At 36.2% G+C, this 15,012-nt stretch overlaps 1 protein-coding gene and 1 long non-coding RNA gene across 2 annotated transcripts; both read left to right on the top strand.

Moving 5' to 3' along the window:
* The first annotated feature begins 807 nt into the window (after positions 1–807).
* Positions 808–13,433, top strand: LOC143451593 (uncharacterized). The gene is made up of 4 exons (XR_013114882.1): positions 808–2,735; positions 4,342–4,682; positions 4,764–4,919; positions 12,824–13,433. It is a non-coding gene; the product is annotated as an uncharacterized LOC143451593 (long non-coding RNA).
* LOC143451580 (protein Shroom4-like) lies at positions 9,135–11,637 on the top strand. The gene is made up of 5 exons (XM_076952268.1): positions 9,135–9,864; positions 9,958–10,036; positions 10,146–10,415; positions 10,523–10,651; positions 10,775–11,637. The coding sequence occupies exons 1-5, from the start codon at positions 9,770–9,772 to the stop codon at positions 10,943–10,945; spliced, it is 744 nt and encodes a 247-aa protein (XP_076808383.1). The 5' UTR covers positions 9,135–9,769; the 3' UTR covers positions 10,946–11,637.
* Positions 13,434–15,012: the final 1,579 nt, after the last annotated feature.

Below are 15,012 nucleotides of genomic sequence, written 5' to 3'. Positions count from 1 at the left end.
AGTTTGAACGCGTTATGCTATTTACGGTGCCTTGTTTGTTTCGTTGAGATATAATTTGTGCTCCAGATATATCAGTCTAACAGTTGACAGAAAGTACAATTACTTTGCACACGCCTACTCCGCAAATAACTTTTACTATATGCATCAATGACGAGCAAGTTTGCTGCAATTTTTAATAATATCCAGTTCCAGGCGTGTTGTGATATATTCCATTAATTTATTTAATGAAAGTCTTCGTAAATTCGCATACGAATACGATTAGTTGTGTTGTATGTGGTGTCATAGTTACATCTACCGCACCCAAGCTGTATTGGATAAACATGAGGAATATAATCATTCTTTCTCGGAGATACATCACATGCAATTATTATCTGTAGAGCATCAGCACGTTTAGGCAAATGCAGGTAAATTGAGGGTGGAACAAACCTCAAAATTTACTAGTTATTCTTGCCGCTAATGTTTCTTCTTGATGATGACTATCAACTTCTTTGAAGGTGAAATAACTTCGTGTCGCAATTGCTTATTTTTGCATTATCTTGGGGCGAGTACTTGTTTAGGTAACGATTGCATTGCGTCATAAGAACAGCAGATGTATATGTTTTTGCAAGCATACCAAACTCCCTTTCGAAAATAGTTGTCACTAAAAACAGTGGCAGCATGACTCCCGTTTTTCACTTACAACGGTTCAGACGGCCGGCTAGCTACTTTAGTGTTGGCTGTAGTTACCAACATGTGAGTTTAAAAGCGACGCGAAGTTGGCTGTCAATATAACAAATACTGAACGTGACCAGACGGCTTGTCGCAAAGTTTGTTTCACAGAAATAGGATTGCTAACTCATTGTTGAAATACCCGAAGTAGGTTGTTATGTTTTCATATAACTCATCATAAATTTAAACATTTTTAGCACATTGCATTGAAGGTGGTAAAAGTGGCATTTCCAAATTTTTTGGAGCAAGCTCCTGGTTTGTTTTGTAAAAATGCATTTTACGATACGTCAAATCAAGATTGCATCAATGACGTATGTGCGTTCATGGAGTTTACGGCGTATAAGTTTTTTTTCAATCATTTTTACAACTTGATTACGGCACAAAACTTAGTTCATAAATATTATGGAGCATGAAGGGTAATACTTACCACACGAAACATGTTAATCATCCTCACCATAATTTGTCGAATGTTTGTTTCAGTAACCGATCTCTTATTTTCTCTTAGATTCTCTTAGATATAATCGTAGTTCGTAACCGTTGTTTTCAGTTACTATCTGCTTCATAACATATGCAAGGCAACGGTATAGACTTGGCTACATACAGTATAATAACTTTTACCGCAGCAACGTTATCAACAGCGAGCGGTTGCCATGATGCTAAAGTCGTTAAACTTACGATTGTTAAGGGGAGATCCGGAATCATTAATGTTCTATATTTATAGGTTGTCAAGTGGAGGGTCTCGAAATTCACATGACCTGGAGTATGGGTAACTACCACCGCCTAACATTTGTTCTTCCCGTTTTGCGAGTAAGCACAACATAGAACAATTTTAGTTTAAATGGGAAGTTGTAAACACCTGACAGCAATGTCGCGCAAATCGGCAGCCTAAAGTGTTTTAGGCTCTTCGTAAAATTAAATTACTACATTAATCTATTGATTATATGGTCATTGACGTATATGAAGAAAGTAGTGTGTGTCACGTCTATAAAGGGGTCTGTAAAATTTACGATTTATTACAACGCAAGTGTTTCACTCTAACGTCAAACTCGGTATCGATTTCAAAGTCGCAATAACATCTATTATGTTCTGTCAGTATATGGGACTGTCATCTGCCTGGTAAATCGTCGTTTTATTGTCATCTCAGTTTCATATTGCAGTAATTATTCAAGTGGCCAATGACAGGGATCTCGTAAATAACTCTGCAAATATGGTCGGCGAAAGCTTTGATAACGACAATCGTTAATCCGCCCTAAGGTCTGGTGGCCTTGTATGATGCCGAATTTTTGTTTTACTCACTACTTTTGAAAACAAATTATTTTTCACTTTCCTATCTTAAGTATCTCAATTTTACGAGTTTTTAATTTTAAGACAGTTACGACAAATGGAACGTACCCAAAAGTAGTTGACAGTTCTCTTTGCCCTATTTTGAATTAAAATTAATGAATATTTCGGAGTGTTATTTAATGCCTCCCGTTCGCTGTTCGAGTGTTTTTCCTCACCTTCTGCCACCTTGGCAAGGGTTTAGCGATAAAACAGATCCTATGACGTGAGCATACCGTAACAGCTAACCGGATACAAATTTTTTTGCTACTAGACATTTTTGAGTGGAGATGTGGCGTGCTTTACAGTGCCTATTATGTGTTGGATGTTTGCTATCGGAAGATTTGGATTTTTGTCTAATCAAGATCTGTTGCTTGATTTCAGTTCTATTTTTGTTAGAACCAACGCCCTTTTAACTGGTTTGTCTTTGTTTTACATATCCCTATCGTTTCTCCAAGTTCACTGATGATCATCGTGCGAAAGTTTTTCGCAGTTTGGAAAGCTTTTTCAGGATACGTCAAGTAACAGCAAATGTCTGTAATTGACTTGCAGAATAAACTTGATGAAGGTGCGTATGAGTCATAGCTCACTGCGATTACACACTTAATTTAGACCAGGAAGATCGTTTGCCTTTGCTTCTATAAGCCCTTATACCAACAAGGATTTTGGGGAGTTCCTACTGGACGAAAAATCGGTTGCCACCTAAGGTAGACATATGAAGTTTTGTCAATCATCTACTGTGTACATTAAGACTATGAGTTAAGCGTTTTTATAGTTCTATCTGGTCAATTCAACAAACACTACCACATCCTTTAATACACTTTGGAAAGACTCTCACGAAAGTTTTTCTCACATAAGTAAATATTATGATGCGTGTAGGCGTTGAAGCGCATTTAATTAACGTTTAAGTTAATGTGGGAACTTTCTGAAAAGTCTGCATTTGTGTCGTAGGGTAAGAAATAAAGGTCCAGTTTAGTTTGCCCAAACTTGAAATTTGTTGAAAATTCGATTACTGTTTGAGTTGTCATTTGGCCACCACCAATTTATTGGAAATGTTTTACTTCTTTTGGTTCTACTGATCTATTGAAAGCATTCTTCTTACTTTGTGGGATTGAAGTAATCTTTTTACGTAAAAGTACTTGATTCGAAGTTTTGATTGAACGACCAAAGCGTCGAAAATAGATTTATGAGTTTGTGGTTAGAACCTGTGAGAATACAAGAGATGCTTATCCATTTTTCAGAACAATTCCTGGTCCTTGTCGGTCCCAAAATACATTAAGTGCCTCATTTGATCCCCAAAAATGTTTGTTTTGTGACGTTTTCTATCCGCAAATCCCCATCATTAGTCATTTGCTGTTTCAAGATATTATTATATCGCTGTAGGTGGTATGGCAACAACCCAATGAGAGCACACGCAAAACTATGTTAATATTTTCAAGTTTTTGTTTCAACAGCTTTGTCCAAACAAACTAAATTGTTGGTTCAATTTTTAGTAAAGAGTTGTATGGAAGTTTTTTACCACTTGCGAAGAAAATTTTTGTAGGCTCATTGTGAGATAAAGATCATAATTAATATCTAAAGTTTAAATTGTGACATTTAGGTAATTTGCGGCTTTGCCCATTTATGCCATTCAGGGTTTGATTCGATGGTCCTGCTTTCAATGTGGTGATGTCGTAGAAAGCTTGCATTTCAACTGTATTTAGTTTATTCATTGCATTTTGCAGTTGTGATGCTAGTCAGAACGTAACATCACTCTACGCGGTGGTAGTGGCATCTAGCTATAAACAACTTTGAATCTAATGATGATTAAGTTGGGGAATATGCGATTGCATTGCGAGGATCGCTTAGTCACTGATCATTTCAATGACACACACTTCTCGCTAATGAGTATTAAATTTCGTTTAAGCAGCTTTAGAAAATAGAGCTAATTGCTCGATCCACTGACTCCGACGAAGTTCACTGGCACAACACCTCAACCTGTTAAATGTGGTTATGCGTTGAACGTCGTTTGACAGTGATGATTGATTAAACCTTAACAAAAGAGAATGACCATTGTCGTAAGAAGATGCCCTTGTAGCTCTTCGAAGCATTGCAGCATAATTTTAAGTACTCCATAACGAAAGTCACAATTGCTAGTTGCTAGAAGTTGATTCACTATCCAAACAAACTATTTAACTTCGCAAAATGAAACCACAACGAAAATGAGTTCCCATTATAGCCTGTCATTCGCATCAAAGTGTCTTAATAGCTTCAGAGCTTTGCCCAAATAATGACAAACAAGTTTCGTTTGACCTGTTGATCTTGTTGATTCAGAGCGCAAAACTTCACGTACATTGCAACTCAAATCAAGTACAAAAATCTTTGCTGCGAAATCAAGTCTGGAGAGTGGTGAAATTTTTATCATGTTTTTGTATGAAAATAATATATTTCTTTTCTCAACGGCGGAACAATTGAGCTGCATTGAAAGTTTGAATAAGTACAAGTCAACCGATATTGCTTTTCAGAATGTTATAGATATTTGTATGGGTCGTAACGCATTGTAAGCTGTAATCAGTTTTGTAGTGAGCGGCGAATCACCAAACGCATTGTAAGGAAAATTCAAGTTAAAATTTGATGTGGACAAAGTTAATTTCCCGAGCAGCTTTTTCCAGCTGGTACGTAAGTATAAAACAATGCTTAGCGATGGGTTCTTCATCTTTCACAATCTTTTTCAAATTTTGTCTGTCTCTTACCAGGTGCATGAAGAAAGAGGCTCTGACGTGGAATAATTTTGGCTTTTCCCGTCGCTTTTACTAACAATTATATGGCGTACATTCATGTTAACTTGGCAAACGTTCAGCTCGTAAGGGGAAGCCCTGACAAAACGCAGAGGTGGAGTTTTTATCACAAAGGTAAAATAATCAAATTACGCATTATCGATAAACGCTTATGTACGCCCAAAACATTAACGAACGTCGGGTTTTAACAATTTTACTATTCTTTCAACTTGAAGAAGAACATAATTTTAAGCACCTTTGTTGCTGGTGTTTTGGATTTTTGCTGGTAAACATAAGTTACAGCTACGTAATGCAGTGATAGTGCCTCGTGCACGATATGGCGCCGTGCTTTGTTGACTCATTGCCGTGAAATTAATATTTACCCCAATAGCAAAACCTCAAATTCTTTCCAGGATATGCTGAAATTAAATCGTTTTTTAGGGAGTAATCTTCGGTGAGCCAGCGTACAATGATTAATGGGTTAGGTTTCTGCGAAATGTCGTAATTTACATTAAATGACTAATTAGTCCTAAGACCAAGATGGTTTATTGGAGGGTTGTCAGACATCAGGATTTTCCCTGACATGTACCGGATTTTAGTGTTTAAATCGGCGTCAGAGAGAAATGTTAAAAAGTGCTTAAATGTACGAGATTTTTGAATAATGCATTTTATGAAATTTAACTGGCAGTATTTTCACGGTAAGAGTTTGTTATTGTTTTACTTATGAAAATGGCCAACCGAAAATGCAAGTTTACTGACGAGATGCAGGCAAGCTCCTTCTAGGAGCAGACCGAGATGTAGGCCTAGCTCGTCTAGGCCTATCGGCTAAAAGACATCGCCTTAACGCCAGTCTAGTGTGATTTTTAGTTAACTTTGTTTTGTGACATACTAATTTTCACTATTCGGTAATTATGCGAATTGGCCTTTATTTTTCGAGTCATTTGACTAGGCTAGTTTATTTTGTTTATTTTTACATACTGTAAACTGTAGTATAGCGCGTGTATTGTGTCGGGAAAGGTGGTCATTAAGACCGTCAGGAATTTGGCCATTTTCAGACATGGTAACTCTAGTTTATTGCCAATTCATGTGCAGTGTGCTTAAACACTCATTGTTTATAAACAATTATATACATATATAAAGATTTGGTCTCGGTAAAGTGTAATTTTTATTCATGTGAATTAAATATAAACAGGCCTACTTTAACATTAAAGCCGTTTAATTTTATAAAGATATAGATTCTTCTTTGGGGTCATGGGCGTTCGCCTAAAAAATTGAATTTCTCTCTGGATGTGTGTGTTTTGGCATCTCAGGGGATCTGTTAATCCTTAAAGTGGATTTTCATAATCGTAGTCATTGCAGGGGTTTCACGTGGAATACCTTTGAGTTGTAGGCCTACAAACGACTTTTGTGACGTGTTTTATGTACTTTTAGCCATAGTTGGTTTAACTGATGTTTCCTTTACGATTTACGAAGCATGTTTACTGCTAACACATTTTCTTAATACCTTGAGTGATTAAGTTCGAACCCTTTGTTCATTCTGAAGCTTTGTCAGTCTTAATTTCTGACATAACAACTTAAGGTCAACGGTTTTATTGTTTGGCTTCAGTGGTTTGGTATCCTTTGCACACGTAATGGAGTAAAATGCGGTGGTGAGGTTAATTAAGCCAAAAACAAGCTGGGATGTTTGCAAAATTTTTCACCAATAATATGTTTGAATTTGCAATAGTAATTGAATAACACGTTTTGCACAGTTTCGCAAAGTGAATTCACGTGTGCCACACACACAGTTGCCACTGTTTGATAACAAGTGACTAACTGTGGGTTTTTAATGCAACGTTTTCGTCACTAGTCAAACAGACTGCATACGCAATAACTGCTTTGTTATTACCTAGGTCACTTTGTGGTCGACCATAATAACCGAAAGCGATTGACCGAGTCCGCACTTTAATTGGAAAATGCTTGTTTGTCACCCCAACACATCGCTGAAATACAAAACCGTAACGTCTTGTTTTAAGTGTTTTTGATTAAATCTGTCTTCAGCTTACTTTGGATGGACATAATAGAAATACTAATAGATCTACTATTTAAAAACGAAAACAACGGTACTTGTTTTGCATTTTTGACTTTCTTTGTTCAGGCTTAGGCAAGGAAGACTCAAATTTATAGGAACTTCACTTTAACAGGCATCGATATATTAGAAACCTTAAAACGTGAAGAAGCAAATTAACGGGTTTAAAATTTGATTGCGCATAATTACGTATTCGGTTTGGCTGGCGAGCTTTACAAGATTTCTAAAGAAAATTATTGGATTTGATTTCAAGAACTTGTTAAAGTAATAAAAACTATCTACATGATTTCTGTCACAGATACTTGTCTCTTTTTAAACCTTTTTAACGAGTTACGCTTTCTTCTGTTTTCCACTGGTTTCATATTCGTAAGGAGAAAATTACACTTTGGAAACAATTCCCTATTCAATAAAAATTATTTTGCTACATGCTCTTGTTCTTGTGCACATGTTTTCTGGGAAGTTTTTCCGCTAGTATATATATAAAAAACATATTTATTTACTGCGATCTACAATAATATCGGTAGTGCCACAAATGGACAGAACTATACAATTACAGTGATGGTGCGCTGTTCTTTTTTGGCATACCCTATCCCATTAAGAAATGTTATACGTTGAGATAAACGAGTTTACGCGCAGATGACTACAAGATTACTCCATTTGTCACCGTATTTTGTAGCTTTCAAGTTTCTGCCTACGTGCGTATAGTATACGCTCTTGAATTTACAGTGGCATATCATACACGCTACATTTCTATAGCAATAAAGATATAGTAATTTTGGACAACCTGTGTGCCAGCACGATTGAAAAAAGATTTTTCACTACATTCATTTTGTCGTATTATTTGGTCACGTACCAATGGTAGTGAAAAATCAATTAAAAAAGCATTTACTAGTAACTGCTTCGGAACATTTCAAATGTGAAAGCCTTAATTAACAGTCGATAACAAATATGTGTCGTGTTTTCGCTGATATCAACCATAAATTCGCCATTGAGTATGCAAGGCCCTGTTGCAGCAATGATGCAGTTTTTGGTCACATTAACTATGAAGCCGATGTTAAACGTTAGAAACTAGCCGCGCGAGCTGCTTGAAAATGTGGAGGTTTTTGACGAATTCGGTCATTATCACAATACTTAATTTACGTGCCTTGCGATAGCATCAACATCGGCACTTGTGTGGAATCGCCCAGTTAGATAGGAAACATCTAATCGTCGCAACTCAGTATTCGACTAGACGTTAGATAATGTCTTGTACATTCAGATTCTTTTTATCGGCCATTAATTGATATAACACATTTCTATAAAGCCTAAAAGTTTGGCAAACAACATCGCTGTATGGCCTTCAATGGCGGAGTTTGTGACAGTAATTCCTTGGTAACCATTAACGTACTGTCTAGTCCTATTACGTTATATCTCTAAGGTTAAGTCGTATATTTTTGTGCAAAATAATCTTTTTTGTCCAAAGATTAACCGTTACGCGATAGTTGATTTAATTTTACGTCAACATGAGTATTACCTGCTTTATCATCACTTGCTAATGAGAGAACTGCGTAAATACTTGAATTCAAATGAATCCCGTTCAAACCTTCACACCTGAATTGGTTTATTTATTATCAGGTTTTAAGTGGCTTTCATTAAAAATACCAGCGGTTTTGACACTGGCAAATGCTAAAGGTCAGGTTTTATGAATTAAAAGCTTTAACGTCCAACAGTTGATAATCACTATTTACCTAATTTATTTTACAGACATATCCTACCCTGTAATCTTTCAATGTTAAACAGTCAATTGAACTAGGTCATTGTATTAGCGATGCCGGCAAACGTTTGTCATTGTTACGGTGTATCACGTAGATTAACTATGTTCGGCTTGTATACCTATTCATTTGTACTGGAAGGCGCTTTTACTTACTCATTTAACAATTGCAAACATGTCTACAAACCGAAGTGCTTGAGTTAACGGTTTGAAAATATTGCAAAATCATGATCAATTTGATTTCGTGGACCTTTTCAAACACCTGGTGAGACACAGACCTCATTATACAAATAAAGAATTCATTCTGCTTTCATCAATCTTTATATTGACCTGAAATATGGGATAGGTCGCCACTTGAGTTGTTTTCTTGATTTCCAAGCAAGATTTCCGGAAACCCTATGTTTATTTCAGCAGAAACTTTGCAATAATGTACAACTGTAAATGTCCAAGCATATGTCTTGAAATAAATAAATTAGTAGTAGCAGGTAAGTTGTGGTGTTATTGCTTAACACTTTCGTGGCTCTGCAAAAAAATCTGTGGTTTACAATCCAATCAAGTAAAGGCTTGCCCATACAAATAATTACCGGACGGTTTCAGGTTGTGTTACGAGTCAAAATTCAAATAAGGGAATAGATCTAGAAAGCTTAGAAAATTCCAGTTTGGGCAGCTTTTAGAAAGACCGATTCTAGTACATCGTTGATTTTTGCTCTATATATAAAAAGTAATTCGTACTTAGAAAGATCGGGCTGTTACGTACACGAAGGTGTTTACCTCGCCGTCGATTCTCTTAAGGCAACAAACTAACAATTATGGACATCCCTTTTTCTCTATATACCGTAAAGCAGTTATATAAGGTCCAAGTCTCAGTAGACAGTCAGCTATTGACAGAACAGGGACGACTTGCACCAACCTGTAATGTCTGTGTAAGAGTCGGATAGAAAGCCTACTTAGAACTGCTCCCGTATAAACTTTTCTAATCTAAACTATTGAACGAACAAGAAGCTACATGAAAGATTATTTACGGCTGTGTTGTTGAGGTGTTCGGTAATTAGTGAATATGGTCTAACATCTAACTTAAACCTCATTGATTTATGTTCAGTGAAACTAAGAGAATATAACACGCTCTGTGTAATTTGCGAAAGCGAAAATCGGTAGAAGTAACGCAGTATGACTCCAAAGTTGACTTACGACATTTTCTCATCACGCTCGACATCTCCGGACGCAGCATCTACAAAGATGTCCAGTCGCAGACGACGTTACAGGTATTTGTTCTTGTCTATGCTGTGCTTAACACAAAATGATGTTTCATGTTTTTGAGTTTTGATGTATAGTTTATATCTTGTTTCTTTCCATAGACGCGGAACCAAAAGTTGTGATGTTTTACCTGTCAAAGCAGTAACGCAAGACTTACAGGAAAGCATTACTCAAAAAAAGGTAATTCGCTTGAACTTTTTTGACATCGGGTCTGTGTGGTTTCAATTTTTAAGCTCTTGATTAGAAGTTTAAAAAATATCCCATAAACGCAACATATTTACTATCTCAGCTCAAACTTATTTCAAACCTGAAACTGAAGACCGACGAAATCCATGCTATGAGAGATTTGCTTGATATTGAAATACATCAAAACGAATGTCTGGGACAAGAAGTACTCGACCTTGTCCAATCTCGTTGTAACGAGAAGGAATTAGAAAAATACAATCATTTCATCGAAGACGCTAACAATATTACAAATTTGTTGCTCTCGCTCTCTGGCAGATTATCTCTTGTTGAAAACGCCATAAAGATGAACGTAGGAATGGCAAAGGACCAGATGGTAAGTTATATAACGTTTGTGTTAACAGTAAGGTTTTGAAGTTATTTTTCTTATTATCTTTGTCGTTAAGTTATTTTTGCTTAAAATCCCTTTGTTTTTATTTAAAGAAATTCCTTTGCCAAAAACGCGCAAAGCTACTCGAGCAGTTTAACGACGCGAAAGACCTGAAAATATTCACCGACAAACAACAACAAATCGTTTCTGAGTTCCTACTTAGACAATTTAGCCGTAAACAGGTGAGGCATTTCTTGTAATATTGTAGAAATTGCTATGCACAATCTATCATCTTGGTTTGATAAATCAGAAATTTGGTGCTTTCATGCAAACATGTTTTGATCTGTTCTCACGTTTTTCCTCAGATGAGCCTGTTTGAAAGATATATAAAAATGAAATCTTCTCTTATTGTTGAACAACGCGAACTTGACGACAAAGCTCGACTCATCGAGATGCAAATGCAGTGCTTACGTGACAGTATACCAGAGAGCGAACAATTCCGACTACAGCCGATTCTAGATAAAGCTTTGCTGTGAAAAACTGCTTGTGTTGTAAGCATTGCTCAAACTTGGTTACCAATCAAACCATGCTCGAAATCCTCCTATTTAAGATCAAAGTCGAAGAGGAACCCAATAGGAGAAGTGATCAATCCGGTCAAGCTAGAGTTTGACAAGTTTGACTGAAAAGGTTAACGTGATGTAGCAACAAAGAAACTTGTTCAGACTCTATAAAAGCCTATTCTTTTTACTATTATTTTCTGTACCTGTAACGTCAGAAATGATATCAACCGCTTGTACCGATATGATTAGATGAAAAGCGGGACACTAAACACCGACGCAAGTTACTTCGCATTTGCATGATCTGCTTTTGCCCAGTAATTGACCGATTTGGTCGTTACTAATTCGCTGTTTTTGCAATGTGAAACAATTTATGTATTGAGACGATGACAAAACTTAACAAGATCTTTTGTCTTATATTCCATACTGTTGTGATGCATATTGAGTACTTTTGTCTCAAAATGGTCTTACATAAATTTTTAGTATAAAATTAAAAAATGTATTACTGTTACAAATTACGTTAAACTACTGATGGATTGACAACGTTTTTCTGTGCTGAACAGCATGACATGTACATACAACGCAAACTTTTTAAATTACGATTTATTTAAATAGAAACAACCAATAAACTATATTGAATGTTCTGCAGAATAAAAATTTTATTGCATCAACATTTGTTGTCTCCTTGGCGAGTTTACATAATAAGGTATTAAAATTCAATTGCGTGCGGAAATATGATTCATCGTCACCAACATTACAAGATATGGTGTTTATAATGATAACGATTGCTTTCTGCGATGTTACATCTTATGAAATTATAACTTTTACGCTGTGCTAGAACCAAAAGGCAAGCATAATCTTTAAATTTGTTTATCCATCCATGTCCCACTTTATTTCTTACATGACGGCTTGTCTAATAGCGAAAAACAATTAATCCAAAGTGTTTACCCATAAATTTTGAAACGAATTATGACTAAGCCAGTAAATATAAGGGCAGACAACCTGTCGTCAAAATTGGCCGTCGTATGTGTGGACCTTATACTCAACATTTATTACTAAAATATTTTTTTGTAGAAATAATCTTGTCATGTCACGTTGAACCCCGAGTTCCACTAATCCAAAAGCTGAACACGTGATTTTCAGGGCATTTCAAATTTGCCTTATTTTGCGCAGTGTAAAAATAACTAGTACGTTTTTTTACACATTTTGCCTTGTTTTTGATACTCTCTTCTTTCTAATTGTCGCATTGAAGTTAATCACTAAATATAATTGGTTTTAAAAATAAAACGCTTTGAGAATGTCTTACTGGACACAAATGCTTGTCCTCAAAGTACACCTGGTGGTACAAATAGCTACTTTGTATTACTACGAAATGTTGGTTGGCCTCGGCAGAACACAACGTGGAATTAAGAGCTTCGTTTACTTTTCACCAAGCAAGTTTTGCCTTTGGGGCAATACGATTCTGCTTTTTGTACAAAAAAACACACCGAACTTGATGTGTACGCCTTTGGTGCAAAGTGTGAAAACGTAAGCTGGAGAATGTGACGCAAAACGTGCATAATAACGCGTAGTACATCTTGGTTATCTATTATATAATTATGAAATGGCTTGTAGTATATTTTGAATAAATGCTTGGTGGTTTATGTAGTTTGTTTAGCAGAAACAAGTTGAAGCTTACTTCTAACCCATCATTAATCATGTTCAGGCTCGTGGCTGAAGCATGCATTCATTTGACATGTTCGAGCCATTTTTATTTTCAAGAAAGCTAAGACCTTATTACGTGTATGTTATTTAGCAGTTGAATTGCTTTGTTTTGTTGTTACCATGTAACATATCTTGCGATGTTATCTTTTGCAGATAAACGGAAGAAAATCCTATTCCTTTGAAAAATGGTACATAAATTTGGGGCATGCCAAATATGGTTCGTTAGCGACATCAAGCGCATATGAAAAATTTCCCAACAAGGACTGTTGCCGAGACTGAGGCGTGATTAGCGCAATGATTGTAGAAAATAAATGATGATGCAATATTTGAAATGCTAAATTTATTTTCTTATCAATGCCTTGGGATTAGGGTCTGATATCAGCCCCTTAGTTGATTGTGGAAACACTGTTCTGCTATCAATCAGCGAAACATGACAAGGGTCAAGGACTTGATAACCTTCCACCTGGATTTTTAAAGCACTGTGATTGCAAATCGCTGATGGCTTGGTTGACGAAAATCTACTCAGCTTGTTTGAAGTATTAGTACCTTTTGAAAAAAGAAGCGACGGTTGTTGCCTTACTCAAATCAAACAAACCAAGCCAAAGGGTCACGGCCCTGTTTTATTTCTCTGCGTCCTTACAAGACTTTTGAACGCCTTATTTTTGCTAAGCTAGACCCAGTGATCGATCCTCGACTGTCTAAAGCAGGGGTTCTTAAACTTTTTGGCACACGCCCCCCTTAACAGTACCTAAAAATTTCGCGCCCCCCCTCATTGCAAAATAAAAAAGCATTAAACAAAAAAGCAATTTATTTTCAATTAACTTTAACTGATGTGAAGGATGTAGTTGTTTTTTGGAAACCAAACGTTTAATTCGAGGCTTTGTAGAAGATAATGCACATCTAAGGTCGGCTTCACAGTCAAGTTTGTTCCTAGGTTTTGTCTTTATATTCATGAAGATGACGCTGCAAACGACTTGGTCTCAAAACGTCGTTGCTTAGCTTTTCTAAGCATATCACGCATTGCGGTACGACTTTTCCGTTCACTGTGGTATCTATAAAGCCATACTTCAGATAATTTTGGTCATACTTTCTCTTTTTTCCACTCATTTTGTGTCAATACAATTAGTTTAATTACTAAAATACCTGGTTATTAAATCAATACTAAAATTAAATTTTACTTCATTTTACGGTTTTAATATTGGCTGACGTTGGTTTTACCCTATTTAAACCGGGTGCGCGACATTACTATTTTTATTATGTGTGGCCGACACTGCACACAAATTTTCAATCGTTAATGACTCGAAAATTATACGTCGTAAACTGATCGGATATTTACAGGTTAGTAGCAAAAACATCTGGCTTCCTGTATACATCATAATTGTAAAACTAAAGAAAATGCATTTAGTGTAAATTAAGTATTTCTACAAGTGATACATTTGTAAAAGTTTTTCTTGTTACGCCGCCCCCCCGTTGTGAGAAAAAACAGGTCACTGCAAAAAGAGAACACAAGAGAACAGTTAGTCGAGCTAGGAGTGCATGAATGAGTAAACGAAAACAATACGCTTCAATGCGGAGAAACACCAAATATTATGACGTAACAATTGACGTATTTCAGAATCCAAATTTCAAAAATACAATTGCCATGGTGACACACTTTAAAATTTTAGTAAAAATGAACCTATAGTGAAAGTCAAGAAAGCATGTTTAGACATAGCTCATATAATAGACAGTTTGTCATCTCTCGCGCCCCCCTTACGAATGTTGCGCGCCCCCCAGTTTAAGAACCACTGGTCTAAAGGAAAAATTCGATTTCGACCCGGATATTGCACCACCTATATACAAGTTAGCCAACGATATTGAGGTTGATGTTGAGAAGGATGGTTTGTTTGGAACATTTTGCTTGAGTTTGCACTTGAACAAATTATACGCCTATTGCCTTATCTTCATCAAGGGTAGTAGGGCATGTTGCAAATGCTTCCCGTGCTTTGAAAAATAGACTTATCTGAATGAGATACCTTATGTATACTAAATGTGCTCTGACAGTAAAAACACATTTTCATATTTACCATCACTGTGAGATGCAATGACAAGTTTTGTTTGGATTATCGTCTTTCAACAACCTGTTTCTATGAAGCTGTAGAGTGTAGAGTGGCTTTGCCAAATACCTTACTTCTGGATGTCTTTCTTATAAAAGATAATTATAATCAATTTCTTCGATTGTAACGATGAAGATGGTGATGATGTTTCAAACCTGACGGCACTGAGCAAATAGTTTGTGATCATGGAAATGCTCTGGAGAAAAACTAAATGGGAATAGGTAACTCCGAACCAGAACGCAGAAA

The sequence above is a fragment of the Clavelina lepadiformis genome, chromosome 1, assembly GCF_947623445.1.
Source record: "Clavelina lepadiformis chromosome 1, kaClaLepa1.1, whole genome shotgun sequence".
Lineage (NCBI taxonomy): Eukaryota > Metazoa > Chordata > Ascidiacea > Aplousobranchia > Clavelinidae > Clavelina > Clavelina lepadiformis.
Note: the sequence above shows the minus strand (reverse complement) of the source record. Positions and strands in the feature narration are given on the sequence as shown.